Here is an 18,496-nt window from a genome sequence, read left to right as displayed (position 1 = left end):
TCGAGATCACAGCTGGCCAGAGGACTGCTCCCTGGTCCCAGCCTGAGCAGAGATGCAGCCCAGGGCTCCCTGAACGCTGCCCCGGGCCCCGAGCAGGTGATGGGGGTGTGGGGTTGGCTCTTCTCTAAGTGGGACAGTTCCCAGTTTGACACAGGGCTGGGCTGGGAGGCAGGAAACGCTGCCAATGTTTTCACAGCGCACTAATGGCACACACTCCGCGCTCTGGGGCGGCAGATGAGGGAACACTGAAGTGCTGAAGCTGCAGGAATTCTGGTTGAGCCCTGCCTGTGCTGCCTCCTGGCACTGGCCCTCAGACCGTGCTTTGTGTCATCTCATTAGACACCACTTGGCACGGGCTACAACACTATCAGGGCTGCACTGGGAGCTGGGCAGGGTTTGTGTTCCCTCCACAGCCTCATTTCACTGGCAACTCCAGAAACAGGCAAAAGAGACCAGCCACTGATTGTCTCAAAAACATTTTTCTTCACACCAAAAAACCCCTTAAAAACTCTCACTGAGTTGCCTTACCCGCTTCCATTTTTCCTTTTCCAGAAAAAAACCACAATTAACAAACAAGAAAATACAAACTAAACAAGCACAAACAAACAAAACCTGCATGTTTTGCCCTCACAAAAAGTTGGGTATCTTTCAGAAAATACACAAATCATACCCTAAATTGTTTTTGAGCACTGTCTCCCTCCTGCACTCCTAAAAAGGATGGATGTAGCATCCAACTTTAAAAGTCAGTCTGTCACAAGAACCTCTGCAATTTGTTAGAAAAATGGATTGTTTTCCTTATGTGCATCCCATTTAAGGATAGAAGGCACACAAAGAGTCAAAGCTATTTAAAAAGTAACACAATTCTGATTCTTAGCATTTTCAAAATAATTACACTGATACTTTCTAACAGAACTCTCAGATGAAACATCTTAGGAACTTCTCAGGTATCACCTTTTACAGTGTCCAAGAATTAGATTTAATTCAGAATTACACCAGCAAAACTTAACTCGTTTGCTGCCATCATTAGAGAAAGTGGAAATCTTCCCAAGTGTGACAACAGCCTCATTTAGGCAAAACCAGATCAGACAGCAATGCCGAAATTGTATTGTAATTACAACACACAATTTTGCTGTAAATGCAAAATACAATCTTAATTCCCTCGGTTTTAACGAGGCAGATGAATATCTCAAAGTTCACAAAAGCATAAGAATTTGAGAAGTATTCTTTTTGGCCAAGATATAGCATTCTTCTTCATTATCTATTCACTAACTATAGACAATGTTTCCCTCATGTAATTAAAGAGTTATAAAAGCAGAGAAATGCATCTTGGCATTTCTTACATGCCCATCACAGTTAAGAGTACATAGGGGTTTGCTTTTAATTACATTGTCATTTTAGCATTTTGTATCGAATTACCACCTAATTATGGATCCATATAAATCCTTAAAAAAAAAAAAAAAAAAAAAAAAAAAAAAAAAAAAAAAAAAAAAAAGAGAGAAATGATTCTGAAACAAAGTAAGGAATCTCCAAAGGTGATATGTAGCCATTTAAATTAATTCAAGCCCTCTTGCCAACTAACAGTCCCCAACATGCCATCAGGGCCAAGCAGTGCAGTTTAATAGTTCCCAACCAGCCACCTCAGTGAGCAACTCAAGAATAACACTGAAATTAAAGACAAATTTGCACTGACTGCATCCTGAGTGAAACAGATTCCCCACTTTCCCCAGGAACACCAAATTACCAAGCCTTTCACAAGGTGTGAAACTTGGGAACACTCAATTTCCCTTCCAAAGCCAACAAAACAGGGAGTTTTTAGCCCCACAAGTGCTGCTGTTGCTGCGGTGCCTCGCTGGGATGTCACCAGGATTTGGGGTGACCTCTGCTGGCACCAACACAAGCGTGTCCCCTGCTCGTTCTCTCCATAACAGAGTGCTCCATGAAGGAATCCTGGCACAGTTCATGTGGAGAAGCTCACAAAGGAAACTCCAAGATCACAGAGGTGAAGGTCCCCATCCAGCTCATCCTCCTTTGGCTGAGATGCATTAATCTGGGAGAACTGGGGAGCAGGAGACGGCCAAGAGAGGCACACTCTTTCACTGAACTACTTGAGGAAGAGCCCAGATTTGTGCAGCCAGCTGTGGGGAGGTGCTGTCACCAGCAGGACCTCACACCTCCACCTCCCACGGGGGCTGATCCCATCCCAACACCACCAACAAGCAGTGCTCCCACAAAAGCCTCCCTCCTTTCCAAGGGTTCTCCTAATACCTCTAACCACATCACCAAAGCTTTCTGTCTCCAGTGAGTAAGTGAACTGTCTGTTTTTCTTGCTTCCAGTTACAGCTTTAACCAGGAAATTCTGAAGAAAACCCTAAGTGTTGACTTTCCTCATCAAGAATTCAATTATTGTGAAACCATGACGATAATTATGCAATGGAAAAACCCTTCCCTGCTCTCTTTGCACCAACAGCTGAAGGATTTGATGTATCTAATGTACATTTGGGATTCCTGGCCACAGAGATATGCAATGTAAACAACGCAGCAGTAAATATTCATTTTCTGTGGGATTAAGCCTAAAGATGCTCTGCTGTTTGGCACCGTAGTCACAAACTGTTTCTAAGAAAAAAAACCTCCTCCACCACACAGACAGTGCAGGGAGAGGAGACAAGAGATGCCACATAAAGTCACTGGCATCCAATATCACTTCAATTCCATATGGAAATAACAGGAAATAAGATGTGCCGAATTTTAAAGCACCAAGGCAACAAAAACACATTAAGATTTCATCACACGAGATCTTGGCTGTAAAATCCGCAATTTTCTTGATCTTTTTAGGGAGTTTTCATTTTCAGGAACATCAGAGAGCTAACAGCTCATGGATGCTACCAAGCAGCTCAAGCAGGCATTTGCATTAAGCTGCTTTCAGTTAATTAAGTGGTGGAAATGCATCTCTCCTACACCAAGAAACCTCTTCCACAATCAGATTCCTTGTCAACCTCTCTCTTTTTACAGCCTGGAAAAGCCACAAGTGGAGAAGGCTGGGAGAAAAGCTAGAATGAATAGGGATGAAAACCATCGGTGATGTTGTTTTTCCCCTTCCCTAGAACTAATGATAAGAGAAAAAATTTAATGTCTATTAAACAGAGAAGCAAAAAAAAAAAAAAAAAAAAAAAAAAAAGTATTTGTTTGTCCTTATTTGCTAACCAGCTCAACTCATCACCTAATGGATTTTTGTCCCCAAATTCCAGAAAGGTGGGAATGGGAAAAAATAAAAAAAAACCCACCCCATTCAAATAGTCCCCATTAAACCCAGCTGAAAACTATTCTTCCTGCAAACAGTAACTCTCCTCTTGCAGAAAAGAGCTTTTCCCTCACACAGAACACCTGCCCCTCAACTTACACCCAGCATATGCAAACAAACTCATGGAAGCTTTTCCTGCAGCAAAACCTCGTGTGTGAAGCGTAGAGATGCAAATGAGCTCATGACAGCAGCATCTCTCCGGAAACGTTTGGAAAGCAGAGTTCTAGCAGAACGATGCTCACATGTCCTGATGTTGCATTAGCACAATTACAGCTCTTTTCAGAGCCCAGAAGATTTAGGGGTTTGTGGCTGTTAAGTATTAACAGATTACTTAGAAAGAGTTAACAGATTTTGGAGCTGTAATAATTTAAAACGTCAACCTCTCCATAACTCAGTCCATGCTTGAAAAGTGTATTAAATAGGTTTATTTAATGAAACAAGTCCTGCTTCCAACAGCACCATTGGGAGTGCCCACTGGTAATATATTTAATATAAAAAACTTGTCCTCTCTGATAAAATAAAGGTATCTTTACTTTAAGAGCAGTACTGATCCTGAAGTGGTTTATTGCCCCACAATAAAGTGAATGAAGTGATTAGAGTCCAAGCAGAATCATGGACAGCTCGCAGGGAACACGCCAGCAGGAGCAATTTCACAAACATTCCCCGACCTGTGGCAGGATTTTCAAGGGTTACTAAGTTAACAATGAAAGGATAGGAAAAAAAAAAAAAAAGACATTCCATATGTAAAATCAAAGAAAAAGTCTCCCCTCAACTCCTCCAGGACACTCAACCATTCAGCTTCTGAAGTCACACCATGGAAAGCAGTTTTACAGTTCTCCATAGATTATTTTTTTTAGGAGGGCAAAAAGATACAATTTAAAAAATAATTTCTCTGATGATAATTGCTGTGAGACAGGGGAATAATAAATCAAAACTCAGAGAATAAAACATCCTCCATGCATGAAAATACTACTTCAACCACAAAGGTATATTTGTACCTTCAGCTAAATTACTCCAGACCTTCTGAGAGGCTTGGGAATGATCTGGCATTAGGGGAAATAGAGAGGACCAACACTTTTCTGATCCAGTTCCTTTTGCTTAGGCGATTTTTAACTTGAGTTCTAAAAAAATCCAGGTCTTGTTCCCTGTAGGAGACTGCAGAACTGCTTTGATGAGGGACCACCCAGGTGCCAAAGGCAGAGCAGGTATCTCTGAAGAGATGAAGGGTTGGGAAATGAGGAGTTTGCGAGTAACAAAAGGAACGATGAGATTTCAAACTCAGATTATGGGGTGAGGGAAAACCCACTGCTTCAGCATCTCCCACTGCTTCAGCTGCACGGGGCCAAACGTTTGGAAAATCTCAGAAAATGATCAAAGTGCCCATTCTCTGTTCCTGAAATGTTCTAAAGTGCAGCCCAGCAATGACAAAAACACCACAACACAACCACACTTCCCCGGGGGAGGGGAGCACGCAGATAACATCTGAAAAGAGCCTTCTTTGATGAACAAGCTGGTTTAGTCACAAGTTTTCTTGTGAAGCTCCCCTACAATCCTGCCTCACCTACAGCAGAGGCACAGGAAGCTTGTTCTCAAGTGTTTTATTATTACTTCAGGATCTTCTGCTCCTTCTGCAATCAAACAGGCACATGGGTTTATCCAAGGAGTGTATCAGAGGGCACAGGGAGAACCTTGACCCGGGCACTTTGTTTTCTTGTTTAGTTAATAACTCCAGCTCAGCCTCTGGAGTTCCTACAGATGGGTGCAAACCTACACCCATTCACTTTTATCCAAGCATCTACAAATATTTTAAAGCCTGATAACAGCACAGATGCTCTTTTTCAAATATCTTAGTCAGAAGGGGGAAATATTTTCACTCTCTTAACAAAGATGATTAAACTCACTGGAAATTCCTGTCCCTTTGCAGTACATTGACAGAATTTCATAGAGCAGTTTACAAATAATAAAATAAATGCTTTGAACCTAAAGAGCACTTCCACACCCACCACGCAGGGGAAAAAAAAAAACAACAAAAAACCAAACCCACAACCTTTTCACCTATTAAAAGAACCCAGTATTAATTGGCCACGTAAACACCCGCACAAAATAGCTGTATTTAAAAATAAATGAACAAATAGACAGCAAACCAAACTCCCCAACGCTGAAACAACCTGTGAGGAGCTGGAGCTGCACAGCAGAGAGAGGCATCTCCACACCTGAACTCGAGGATTTCCTCAACCACTGCCAATATTCTGAAATACAGAACTAATTTGCACACTAAAGACTGGAAAAGAAAGTTCTGGTGATGACGATTATGAAGGACCAATTCATCAGGTAGGGTTTTAAACTGACATAAGTCAGTTAAGAAACACTACTCATAAAAACGCCTGTACTTCAAGCTTAAAATCTTATATAATCTTGTAGTTCTGATCATGAACCCAACAGCTTCCTGTTGAATTTATTTATTTTTAGGCTTGCCTAAAATTTTAGAGCGTCTGCAGTCCTGGTGTGAGTAGAAAATAGTATAATAATTCTTAAGTACCGGAACACTTAATGTGTAATACTGGAATAACCACCAAAACAATGTCATTAACATGAGAAGCAGCCCGGATTGCAGGCAGTTTCCTGCTCATTTAGCCAAGATTAATTCTTCACGGGCAAGGGAAACATTCTTTTCACCTTACCAAGGACAACCCGAGCGAGAAACGCCAAAGAAAAGACAGTTCTTTATTGCTTAGCTCCTCTTTTTCTGAAGTCTGATAGGTAATGTCAACAAAAACCACTATTCTGTGCTCTAGGCAAAAGGATCTTGGAGGTGGACGTGGAAGAGAGGCAGACACGGAGAGCAGATGGCAGCAAGTCTTTCAGAAACTGTTAGCGAGAGGGGAAGGAAAAAAGTTTCCCCACAAAACATATTGCTGAATTAAGAGGAACGCTGCCGAGCTGGAAAACCAGGCGTCAGGAAGAGACGACACACACGTCTTCCCTGCAAGGCGAAAACCCGTCAGAAATCACGTTTGGCTCAAAAGAAGAATAAAAATTCAACCTCCTGGACAGCCTTCTGGCTGCCCTTAACCCGCTGAGGCGTTTCTCTGCTTAGCACGGGCAGGGTTTTTGGGTTTCTCCCTGGCAGCGCTCGCCATTTCACAGCACATTTAGCGCACCCAGCGCGGATCGATAGCACTACAGACACAAGACGAGACTTATCCATTTACTAACCACAGCAAAACGGCCTCTTCAGCAAAATCCTCCGGCTCCTAAGGCTGGAAATGTAAAAGGCATCGTTACAGGGATCCCATTACTTCCCTTCTCCCGGTCACGCTTGTCTGCGAGCTTTCAGCCTGATAAACAAGTGGAGCTTTGCACACCCTGCAAGGATGCTAAGAACCTACACAGAGCACTGAAAACGCGCTCCAAATGCGGGCACAGAGTGCCAGGCTGGCTTTTGAACCCGCATTAGCTCCTCACACGGCTCCTAAGAGGGTTTTTGTGAGCCTGATGGAGCTCCAAGCACAAATGGACCAACAGCCACCCAACCACTGGTTGCTGCCATAACAATTTTCCTGCTGGAGGAGCGTGGGGAAGTCCTCACACCCCTCTCGCTTCCCAGGACTCCGAGCTGGAATTTGAACCTCAAATGCTGCTGTTTTAAAGAGAAAATTAGTAGATTTTTTTTTTTAATTCTGCGCTACTAGGCAGTGACATAACGAATAGCTAAATACAGAGGGTTAGGAATTATTCTTTGGAAAAGCAAAGCCTGGCTTTTCACCCCAATTCTGTCGGTACATCTCTACAGGAACACACCCCTCGCTATGGCCAAAGGACGAGCTCAGCCTTTCAGAGCAGCACCCATTCTAAATTAATGAAGCACTAACGAAGGTCGCTATTCACCAGTCTGGGCTAAGAGAGATCCAGCTGAAGGAAAGAGCAGTTCAGCTGGGTAATTCTTATTTAAAAGCTGCATCCAACACAAATAACCGCGCTGCCGGGTGACTTCTATGACACTAGGTGCTTTATGTTCTCCACATTTATTCCACACAATTGAGCTGAAATCCAAGCGCTGGGAGGGTTTCAAGTGCTCACGCTACATATTTTTAAGACCAAACACGAAAGCAGCTTCTGCCTTTACAGTGGCTGCCATCCACAAACATCAGCCACCTGAAAAAAAGAATGATTTCTTTTCATTCATACAGAGCCAACCCAAGTTTTCCAAGTGCTGACCCCAAAGCCCTCCGTTTGAAGCGATAAACCCAGGAACATTCACTCACCTGATGAACAAGAGATAAGAAAAACAGCGAACGCCAACTTAGTAGCAGCTCCCATTTTCCAACGCTGTTAAAACATTTAAGTGAGTTTAAGTATCCAGTTTTCTGGGTCCTGCAAGGTGGAAAAAAAATCTCCCTTCTCGCTGAACCGTTATAAAGCAATTTATAGCAACATGTCTGCAGCAGGCAGTGTTCATAAAACACTAAAAATCAGGTTTGTTTAGACACTGACGACCTCCCCGCGGCTCTTTCTACAGAGAATCCGAGTTGAGGGAGGGATAAATATATTTGGAACCGTGTTTCAAAACACACGTGTCATTTGGCTTCTGTACAAACGGTGGCAAAATTCAATTCATAAAAGTAATGCTACGAATCCACTTTAAAAAAAAATAAAAAAAATTAAAACCAAACCAAAAGAAGTCAAACGATTAAGCTTGCTGAGCACGACGAAGTCTCTGAGTCTCCAAGTGTTTTCCACATCAGGCGCCGGGAAGGATCATCCCTGGTGGGTGCGAGTGTCGGGGGGTCGGATCGGGATCAGTCCAAGGCGGTGTTTTCGTGCTGCCAACCCTCCCCTTCACACCCCGCGTAGTGTTTGGGAGAAAAGCAGCTCCATTCCAGTTCCAAACCTCAGGGCGAAGAGAGGAAGTTTGGCTTGGTTTTTTTTTTTTTTTTCTGTCAGTTTGTCGATGAAAAAAAAAAAACTACCTTTAAAAACCAGCCACCAGCTACACGTGGGTTTTTTCTTTAATAAATGCCGAGGGATTTAGCGTAGCCCAGGAGAGGGAAAGGGGGGGAACAACAGTCTGGGAACAAACCAACCTTCGGGCTTCCCGGGAAGTGGCAAATAAATCTCTAGTCCTTGGCCAGGCAGCAATGAATCCCCCCCGTCTTCGCCGCCCTTCTCCAGCACCAGCGCTCCCGAATCCCAGCAAGATTTCCAATTCTTCTAGGAGATTTCCATCCCCTCCCCCAGCAAGAGGCTATATTTGGTATTTAAACACACAAGAGTGGCTGGGGAGGGGGGTACCAAAAAAAAAAATTAAAAAAAAAAAAAATGCAGTATCCAGGCGCTGGGGGAGGAGGGTGGTATATTCTTTGTGGCAAATCCTTGCTGAGTGCCGCGCTTCCAGGAGAAGTGGGTTTCTTTGGAAGGGAGGCGGCTGTGCCTCCGGCGGGCTGAGGCTGGATGGATCCCGGCTCCTCTCGCTCCTCACGGCTCCTGGATGGATCCACGCTCCTCTCGCTCCTCAGCGACACATCTCCTCGCCGCCCCGCCGCTGCTCACGCGGAGACTCCACAAAATCCACCCCTCCGAGCTCAATCCAGTTCTTGCCTTTTCTCTCTCTCTCTCTCTCTCTCTTTTTTTTTTTTTTTTTTTTTTTCCTCCTCTTTTTTCTTTTCCTCCTAGGAGCGAGCAGCAGGAGACGGCAGGGGCGGGGAGGCAGAGCCTTGTCCCCGCGCCTCCCACACGGCGGAGCGGGAAGCGATCCCCTCGTCACCCTCTCCCCTAACTCTGACCCCGGCTCAACTCTCCGGTCTCCCGGGCGGCGGAGGCAGCGCGGCTCAGCCCAACTTTGTCCCTCCAGCAGTGCAGCTTAGGGGCTGGCGAGGCGAAAAGGCCGAGCCGGGGGATTCTCTCCGGGCGGCGGCGGCCGTGCCTAGAGCCCGCCGAGCGTCGCTGGCAGCGCGGAACAGCCCTCGGTGCCCTGCTGCCGCTGCTCCCCCGTGGTAATCTCATATCTACCCATTCACCCGTGTGGCGTGTGGAGAACCGGCCCAAGATGGCGGCGCCCGGGCGATTGTTTTTGTTTCCTCTCCGCCTCCCCCTCCTTCCCCACGGCCGCGGCGGCCGCCCCGGATTGACAGCCGCGCCAGCCAATCACAACGCGGGGTTTGCCGCGTGGCCCCGCCCACCTCCGCTCGCCCCTCCTATCGGCGGCGGGGCGGAGCGCGCTGCCCTACGCTGGCCCCGCCTCCCGCGGCCCGCGCGCGCCGCCTCACGGGCGCGCTCCCGCCCGCCCTTCCCGCCCCTCAGGGCGCGGCCCCTCCGGCGCCCTCGCCCCGCTCCGCCCCGACCCCCGGCGTCGGTCAGTCACCTTCGCGGGGCTCCGCCGAGGTTTTGTGGGGGATTGTGCTGCGCTCCCAGGCTCAAGTGATGGAGGAAAACACTGCCCGTAGCCACGCGGTGGGAGCTGGCTGGGAGGGGTCACAACCGTGTAACGTGTACACAATGGTGTGAGGCTGGGGGCGCTGCCTCTGGGGTCAAATGTTGGCCTGGTCTTCCGCCTCATCCCCGCCTCAGCCTGAAAATGTCCCTGAAAATGTCCTACAGGTAGTCCAGGTGAGAGCTCGGCTGTGGTGGTCTCTGCTGTGGGCACCTTGCTCAGGAGCATCACTGCTGCTGCAGCAGAGTCAGAGTCACAGAGTGGTTTGGGTTGGAAGGGCCCTGAAAGCTCATCTCTTCCTGTCCTTCCACACCTCCCACCGTCCCAGGCTGCTCCAAGCCCTGTCCAGCCTGGCCTTGGGCACTGCCAGGGATCCAGGAGCAGCCACAGCTTCTCTGAGCACCCTGTGCCAGGGCCTGCCCACACAGGGGACAATTCCTGCCCAATATCCCATCTAATGGAAACCTGCCCTCTTTTAATTTTGAATCCACTCCCTGAACTCTATACTGTTCTCTCCATGTTTCTGGTAGGCTCCCTGAGGTGCTGGAAGGCACCTGGAGTGTGTTTATTGTTCCAGGTGAGATCCACCATGAACAGCTGGCTGTACATCCCCAGCCTGTGTGTCCAGGGAATTAATTTGCTCTGCTCCTTCATGAGTTTGGTCCACTCTTTACACCTTTTTTACACCTTTGTTTGTTGCTTTTTTTTTTTAGTGGATGCCATGAAATACATCTCTGGTCTCTGGATAAAAAGGAAAACACGGCTCTTAGCTCTGGAGATCCATGTGGGAAAGCACCACAAGAGCCTTTAATATCTGTATTCTATAAAGACCTGTAATTGCACAAGCAGCAAGAAGTACCAAGTTCTCTGAAAACTGGGTATGCTGTTCACCAACTCCAGATAGGTATTAAGTGATTCCAGATTCCTTTTCAAACTGTTTGGTGGCATGGACTAAGGGTTTTTTGCAGGGGGGATATGGATAGTTGGTGGTACTAAACTGGGAGGAAAATTATCTCTATTTCACATATATGAATATACAGCCAAGACAAGGCTTAGCAGCACTGCCAAGCTGTAACTCACAGATCAGTAACTAGACCTGGTGATCCAGCAGGATCCAAGAAATGGATCTATTTCAGTTGTTTTACATTGAGTTGTCTGCTTGAGTTCTTAATCAGACACCCTTGGTGTTTCTCTGTCGTGTCCTAACACTTCCCAACATTAAATTTATCCAGTGACCATAATTTTTTTTTATGGTTTGAAACGTCCCAAGCGCAAAATAAGATGTCAGGGCTTGTGCACATCTAGAAGCATCAAGACATGTGGCAACACCTTTTATGCCATCTTTTATCCAGGTATTTCAGGATGATTTACAAGCGTTAATTAATGTTAAGTGTTACAACACTCCTACTTAATCTGGAGGTTTTAATATTCTTCAATAGCAGAATATTTAAACGTGACCTGTTCTGCAGGTTGTGTTTTCACTTGGCTCAGCTTCTTCAGAGCGCTGGTCATGTTGCCACATGAGTAGGAAATCACAGCTAAAAATATTGCTGGGGTGTGTGTGTGAATAGATATTTATATATTTATATATGTACTTCCCATTGCAGAGATTTGCTTTAGTTAGTGAGGGTTTTTTTGCTGGTTTTTTTTTCTGAAAGAATGTAAATTACAGTCCATACTTGTATTTTTCCCAATTGTTTTTTGATAAAAATAGAATAAATGTGTCACCTAGAGAAGAGGATTTGCATGGATGTCACGGTAAGGAGGCGTCTCTTACTCAAGGAGCTCATTATCCTCAGGCAGGGGTTGGTTTTTGCTTGCAGGATTCCTCTGGCAGAGCAAATCCTTCTGGCCATCCAGGAAATGTTACAATATTACAAACACAGTCATTTTCTGGGGTTACTCTCCTCGATCACCTGTTTATCAGCTCCACAGCAATCACAAGGAGGGCTAATTCCTGCCTTTTTCCCTCCCACTTTTGAGTATGGCCAGGGGTCTGGGAATTAGGAGGAGTGTTGGTGCCTGGGATCAGGGAGCTCTCCCTACCTGCACTGGGGAAAGAAAAGAAAAGAAAAGAAAAGAAAAGAAAAGAAAAGAAAAGAAAAGAAAAGAAAGGAAAGAAAAAGAAGAGCAAAGAAAGGAAAAGAAAAGAAAAGAAAAGAAAAGAAAAGAAAAGAAAAGAAAATAAAAGAAAAGAAAAGAAAAAGCAAAGAGAAAAGAGAAAAGGTAGTTTGGTATAGATACTGTACAGACCTTAGGAGAAATTGCCAACCATTTTTATGAGGTACTTGATGCAAAATGCTTCGAGGGCTTTTGGGCTAGGCTGTTGTTTTATTGCTAGTAAAAGGATGAGCTTTATCCCAAGCAGACACATTAAATGTCAGCACAGTTGCTGTCTCCTCTTTATTTTTAAATGCCTTTCTCATGTGAATTTTGGGGGTGTTTCCCTTTTTCACCTTTTGGCTCCTCATTTCTATTTGCCTTTCGCCTCAAACTCCAGATCTTTTTCTCTTTTTTTTTTTTTTTTTTTTTTTTTTCCCTTCCAAGATCAATCTGTCTCTGCATTTTTAATGAATCATTTACTGTGACATATGAGCACTGAAGACACAGTGTCAGAGACTTAAGCATCTGTGGGGAGCAGGAGGAGATGAAATGGATGTGATCTTAGCTCCAGCCTTTTGTTCATGTGGGATGGGACTTTGCCTAGAGGCAGCACAAATATAACTTTTCCTGCTAGGGCATAATGAGGAGAGTTAAAAACCCAGCAATGCCTCATTTTTTTTCTCACTGGAGAAAGAATTGAGGATTTCAGCTGTGCCTTTGCTGTTCTCACTCTTAGCATTGAATCAACACAAAACCCAACGTGGTGGGAAAGGAGTTTTTGTGCAGAACTCATTCAGAACACCTAGAGGAGCGTTTCTAAATGCAAAATGGGAACCATGGGGTTTATAATATCAGGAGTGACACCAACAGAGAGAATCCTTGTCATTATCTCTTTCATCTTTCCTTGTGGTCTAAGTCATTCCCCCTTTGAAACTCTGGAGGAAGAGAAGACCCCATTCAGGCACTGTCCTTACATAACCAAATGAAAAAAAGAAAAGGACCAAAATGGCAAGAAATTAATCTCTCCCAGGGTTGTCCTCTTTACCAGCCAACTTCACTTTCCTTTGGGAAAAAGTGCTGCATGACAGCCTAAATTATCTTATTTTAGAAAAGGTAAATAACTGCCTTAAAGTATCTTTACTTTTGAATGCGTGACTTAAGTGAAACTCATCATATTCTAAAGGAGTTTTAATACAAATTTTCAGTTCTGTTGCTGTGGACAGATAATAAAATCCCTAGAAATTATTCATTATTGTGCACTTTTTAGTCTGTTCCAAAACCACTGAGATACTTTACAGTTGTATGAGTAGCACAGCTTGAAAACATGAGAGAATGTGAAATTAATTAACCTTTTAAATGCTGCTGATGAACTGAAATGAAACCCAAAGCTTGTCTCTGCAGTGCTCTTGGGTTGGGGCAACACAAGTGACCATCAAAATGTTCTCCTTTAATGTTTTAAATCAAACTTACATATTTTAGATGCAGTTTTTGAATCCACAAATTCAAATGCAGGCTGAAGTCACAGCCCTCTTTTGGTGTGAGGCTGAAGTGGGATCTTTTTATTCCCATGAGCAGTGACAGGATTTGGCCTGGATCAGGTTCTGTAAAGCTGGTTTTGGGGTGAGTTTGTGTGTGTAACAAATTCCCTTTCCAAGCAAACACCTAGAGCCTGTGGATCCCACAGCACCAGGGATTCCCCCTGCCTCAAGTTTAAATAGAAAGATACAAAATATCACAGAAATTAACTTTGATACAAATGTCATAGAGTTCTTTCCATAAAGGCTACATTTAAACCAAGGATTATTTTTCCTTTTTGACCTCTTAGGCTTTTGCTCCCTTAGAACAGAGATTCTGAACTACCTAACCTATTTTCCTGGAGGAGGCAGGGATGTTTCTTTCCAGGATTTGCAGAGTCTTGTCAGAAGAGATCATCCCACTGCAGCTTCTGGTTGCTTTCACACACTCCCTTTCCTCTTAAGGGCACTTTGTTGTGTCACAGGGTGATTTATCAGCTGTGGTTTCATCCATATTTCACAGCAAAATTCCAGTTCCTGGATATTTTTCTCTAGTCCTCATTTGTTCTGTAGAATCCTTTTTTTAATTTTTGTGAGTGTCATGAAGAGTCCAAGCTGAATTCCTAAAATCCCAGTCTGTGCTATGAAAATGAGGTTCTCCAGGTCTATATAGAGAATTTCCTTCTCAGAATACACCATAATTTATAGACTCAGTTATAAACTGACTCTGTGTTCATCACAGAATGCAAAAGTTCTGCAACATTGTCATGTTTTCAACGTTATTTTTGAAGGATTCTTAAAATATGTGACAAGTGTTTGTTGTTTTTTTGCTGCAGCGTCCTGACAGTGATAGCAGATTTTAAAGATCTTTTGCACTGCCTTTGAAAGGCTTTATACATATATTTGTTGACAAAGATTTCACTATTTTAGACCAACAATTTGTAATTAAATAGTCACAAGAAGTAGGAGTGTGAAGTGGCCAAGTGTGGAGAGACTGTCAGATCTTAAGAGTATTTAATTGTGTGCTCTTTGGAATTATTGTGTCAATATGACTTCTGCTTGTTTTGAAATACAAATACATGAACAGCTGTAATTACTTATGGTGTCATTCCAAATATCCTAGAAGCTTTTCTGAAGGGTGGGATCAGGAGAAGCTGGCTGATACTTTGGGAATTTAAAACCTCAGTGAAGAGAATGTCCCTGGAAATAGTTTTTGGTTCAGATCGATGTCACAGAGAAGGTGAGTGCTGGCGAAGACAAATGAATGCCAGTTTTTAGTTCAACAGATAATAATAAAGTTTCCTGCAGTATTTTTATAGACTAAAAATGGGAAGTGAAATTCTGGAAGGTTTGGATTGAAGGATACTCAAATATTGGTTAATGGTTTGGGCTGAAATGCCAAGAAATTGAGGCCTCAGAATGTGACCAATTTGCTTCAGAAAGGGATAGGAACAGGGAGTCAAGTCAAATCCATGGGTGTTGCAGTTGAAAATTTGCCATTTGGAATTTTACAAAACGAAGGTGAAGACCCATGGTAATGAACAAGCTGGTAATGATTTTATAATTTATATTGCTGGTCATTGGAGAGTGTAGAATTAACCCTTACAAACACATGACATGGCACAAGCTGCTGTCTCCTGCTTCCAGAGGCAGCAGCTTTAGGCTAATAAAGCCTTTCTACAAAGGGAAATGATTGAAATATGATTTGAGGCCCGTTTCCTTCAGGGAAATGTCACTGCTGCTGCTGTTTATCTGAACCCTTTGTGCTGTGGGAATGGAGCAGGAATCCTGATGAAACCACAGGTGTGACTCTGGGACATTGGTCTAAGTCAATGTGTTTTGGTTGCAGCCCATAATCCCTGCTTTAGGGATTTCATAATTTCTGCCCAGAATTTAAGTAGCATTAAAATAATCCTGCCAACAGCAGCTCAGGCACCCCTTTGTTCCTGTTCACTGTGACAGAATTAACACCTCTCCCCAAGTGCTGTAACTCCTGAAAATCTGGCATGTTACAGGTTTCATAGGAAAAAGGATGGAAGATTCCCAAATTTGACTTTTTTTAGGTTTTTAAGGACAAGTTTCTTAGGCTTGGGAGTCTCTCAGGGAACCCCTAAGAGCTGCCCACTTCTCTTTTCATGAGGACAACCCAGCTGGAACATTTCTCTCTGGTGATTGTGCTCTGACAAGATGGATGGGCTGAGCCATTCCAGGGATTTGAAATCCTGGAAATTCAAACCCAGAATCTTTCTTCTGCAACCAGCAGAGCATCCCAGCCTGGTGCTCTTACCCATTGTTCAGGCCACTGAGGAGCTAATCCTGCTCCACCTTCTACTGCTGAATAGTTTTGGAGTTAATTCATCTGCAAATTATTTTATAATAATTCCAATTCAGACATTGGACAGATAATGTCGATATCTGAGATGGCAAAATTCTGTTTATTCCCTAGAGTGAAAAGGTTTTTTTCAGTTCATGCTGAGTTTAAAATGAACAAAATTTAACCATTTTTTTCCATTTACTTAGAAAGTTTTGTACATAGCACCAACCTTTCTGATATAATGGCTTTTTTTTTTTTTTTTTAACCTTGAAATTCTTTAGGCATTGAAATTGTACTTCTAATTTTGTAGTGATGCATGGTGCATGCACCCAGCTTTAGTAATATCATCTAAATAACTTCCATGAAACTGCAAGGGGAAAAGTATTTTTGTGTTATGTGGGGAGTTAGGAAAGCTGAAGGACACACACAGGAGTTTTTAGCCTACCCCAAAACACTGTTTGTTTTTTTCTCAAAGTTCACCAGAGTTTTTCTTTTCCAGTGAGCTGGAAGACCACAAGAAGTTGGGGAAAACTTGGTTAATTTGTGTCCTAGAGCTGTCAGGATCTACACTGAGGGAAAAAAATGCTCCAGCACTTGAGCAGCTATTTGGAAGTGGGAAGGTGGGTGCCAGAGTGTCTGGCAGTTCAATATCAAGGTGGATTAAGAGCATTAAGGAGGCTTAAACAGCACCCAGGAGAGACATTCCCATGGGTTTGGAGGCTTATTCCTCTGCAAACAGTTGCTTGCCTGAAATTTGGGTTGAAAGATCAGGTTTTCCTCTGCAATTGTGCATGGCACCGCTTAGTTTGACTTGTTGTTGTTGTTAAGGATGCTCCAAGTTTGAGTGCTCAGGTTCTGCTGAGTTTTCAGGTTTAGGAAAGCTCAGACAAACATCCCTTGCCAAGTTTAATGGACATTGCCATGGGAATTCTCAGGCTGAGGCAAGGGAAAGGAAACAGGCAGGCTTTTCCTTTTTGATTAATATTTCTGTGTTAATGACCTGATACAGCTAATAGACTCAATCTGTATTGGTTTTATTATCATTAAAATATGAGGCAATTCATGTGTGTTTTGTGCTGCTGGAGGGGAGGACTAAGAGGTGGCTGGATGTTCCATCCATACTACCTGGCACTACCTGGAAAAATCCTGTCTGCACTGAAGATTTATTGCCAAATGTCTAACAAACAAGCTTCAAAATATTGATATTACCTTTTATTAAAACTATGATTTGAAAATCATAGCATGCTGTTACCTATAAAAGCTATTATCAGTGGGACGAGCACAATATATAACATATGCCTGTCATATGTTAATAGGTGATTTTTTCTCAACGTTATTGGTTTAGTTAGATTTTATTTGAGATTTGTGCCAGCTAAAGATGTGCTTTTCTGCTGAAGCTTTTTTTTTTTTTTTTTTTTTTTTTTTTTTTTTTTTTTTTTTAATTTAACTAGAATGTAATGACATTATTTTCCATTGTAAATATCTTCAAATGTTTGGAATAATTCTTATGGTAGGATTTCTATGTCAAAAGAGAAATGAAGATAAAGGGTTCAGACAGAAAATGTAGGATATGCTGAGGCACTGAGCTTGGGTTTCCAGGTTAAGACAACAAATATGGATCTGCACATGTGCAGCCCAACTTTTAGTGAAATTACACATAACCAGCAATCAGAGGCTTGTGTGGATATTATAACAAAGCAGTGATGGAAAAATGGGAGTGTCATTTGCAGATGGATTCTCCTGGTGCTCCTGCTGTTCCCTCAGCTGGATTCTCTTTTGGAGCATTACTGGGGAGTGGAAGCAGTGAGGATTCAGAGTGGCTGATGAAGGGTCAGGCTGTGAGAGGACCCTGTGATGGCAGCCCAGGCTGGCCTGAGGGACTTGGGGACAATGTGGGGACAATGCCCCAGGGCAGTCCCAGCTCCCTGCCAGGAGCTGCTCTGCTCACCCTGCTGAGCACATTTCTCCTCCCTCACCCTGTGACACAACCAGCCTGGGAAGCAGAGTTGTGCCCTTGCTCTTGGAACAAGCAGTTACCTCCAAACTCAGATATTTTTCAAGCTGTTACAGCAATTTCTGAGCTCTCCTCTGTCAGGCCCCACTGCCAAGCACATGGCCGGGCCATTTATATGCTTTAACTATTCCTGTGTTGTGGAATGGCATTTGTGGATTATTGGCAATGTCAGACCGTAGCAGCTCTTCAGTTACACTCCTGCTGCACTTCCACAAACACTTTAAGCCAGTGTAAGCCAGAGATGCTGCCCTGCCCTGCACAAATGTTCCTGCAGCTGCACATTGAATGGATTGGGGAACTGAACTAAAACCAGCCCAGCCAAGGAGCCAAACCCATCAACTTTAAACTCCTTTCTGAAGTCACCTCCTCCCCAGCCTCTCCAATATTTCTGCTGGGTTGAAGATCTGCACCTTCCCGGGGCTGAGACCACAACAAGCTTGTGAGGAAAACCAGGAGCTGCTTTTTTGTTGCAAGGGCCGGTTTTTAAAGGGCTTGAGGAATTGCAGTTTCGACTATGGCTCCTTGTTAAACAGCCAGATATCCTACAAGAGGATTAATGGGCATATTTTTGTGCCCTGACTCCCAAGGCACACCTTGGGAAGAACTCAGGGTGTGACCCTGGGCTAATTTTGTCTCCATCACCTGCCTGCCTTTAACCAATTCTCTCTTAAAAACATCAAGTTGTATCTTCTGTGAGCCAAACTGTCTCTAAGCAAAACACATTCCCACACCCTCTGAAATATTTTTCTGTCCTCTCACAGCAGATACTTTCTATATTAGGTAGTTTCAGTATTTATGCAACAAAACAATGGAAGGAAAATAC

At 43.7% G+C, this 18,496-nt stretch overlaps 1 protein-coding gene across 2 annotated transcripts in view; it reads right to left on the bottom strand.

The window, feature by feature from the left end:
* Positions 1-9,407, bottom strand: part of ACVR2A (activin A receptor type 2A) — a 55,714-nt gene extending 46,307 nt beyond the window's left edge. For both annotated transcript variants that reach the window (XM_066323181.1, XM_066323183.1), the window contains exon 1: positions 7,564-9,407. In XM_066323181.1, coding sequence (XP_066179278.1) covers positions 7,564-7,618 — 55 coding nt within the window. In that variant the 5' untranslated portion in view covers positions 7,619-9,407. The remainder of the gene's footprint in view (positions 1-7,563) is intronic.
* Between the last annotated feature and the right edge of the window lie 9,089 nt (positions 9,408-18,496).

Source organism: Sylvia atricapilla, chromosome 7 (assembly GCF_009819655.1).
Source record: "Sylvia atricapilla isolate bSylAtr1 chromosome 7, bSylAtr1.pri, whole genome shotgun sequence".
Lineage (NCBI taxonomy): Eukaryota > Metazoa > Chordata > Aves > Passeriformes > Sylviidae > Sylvia > Sylvia atricapilla.
This window is presented reverse-complemented; position numbering and strand designations above follow the sequence as displayed.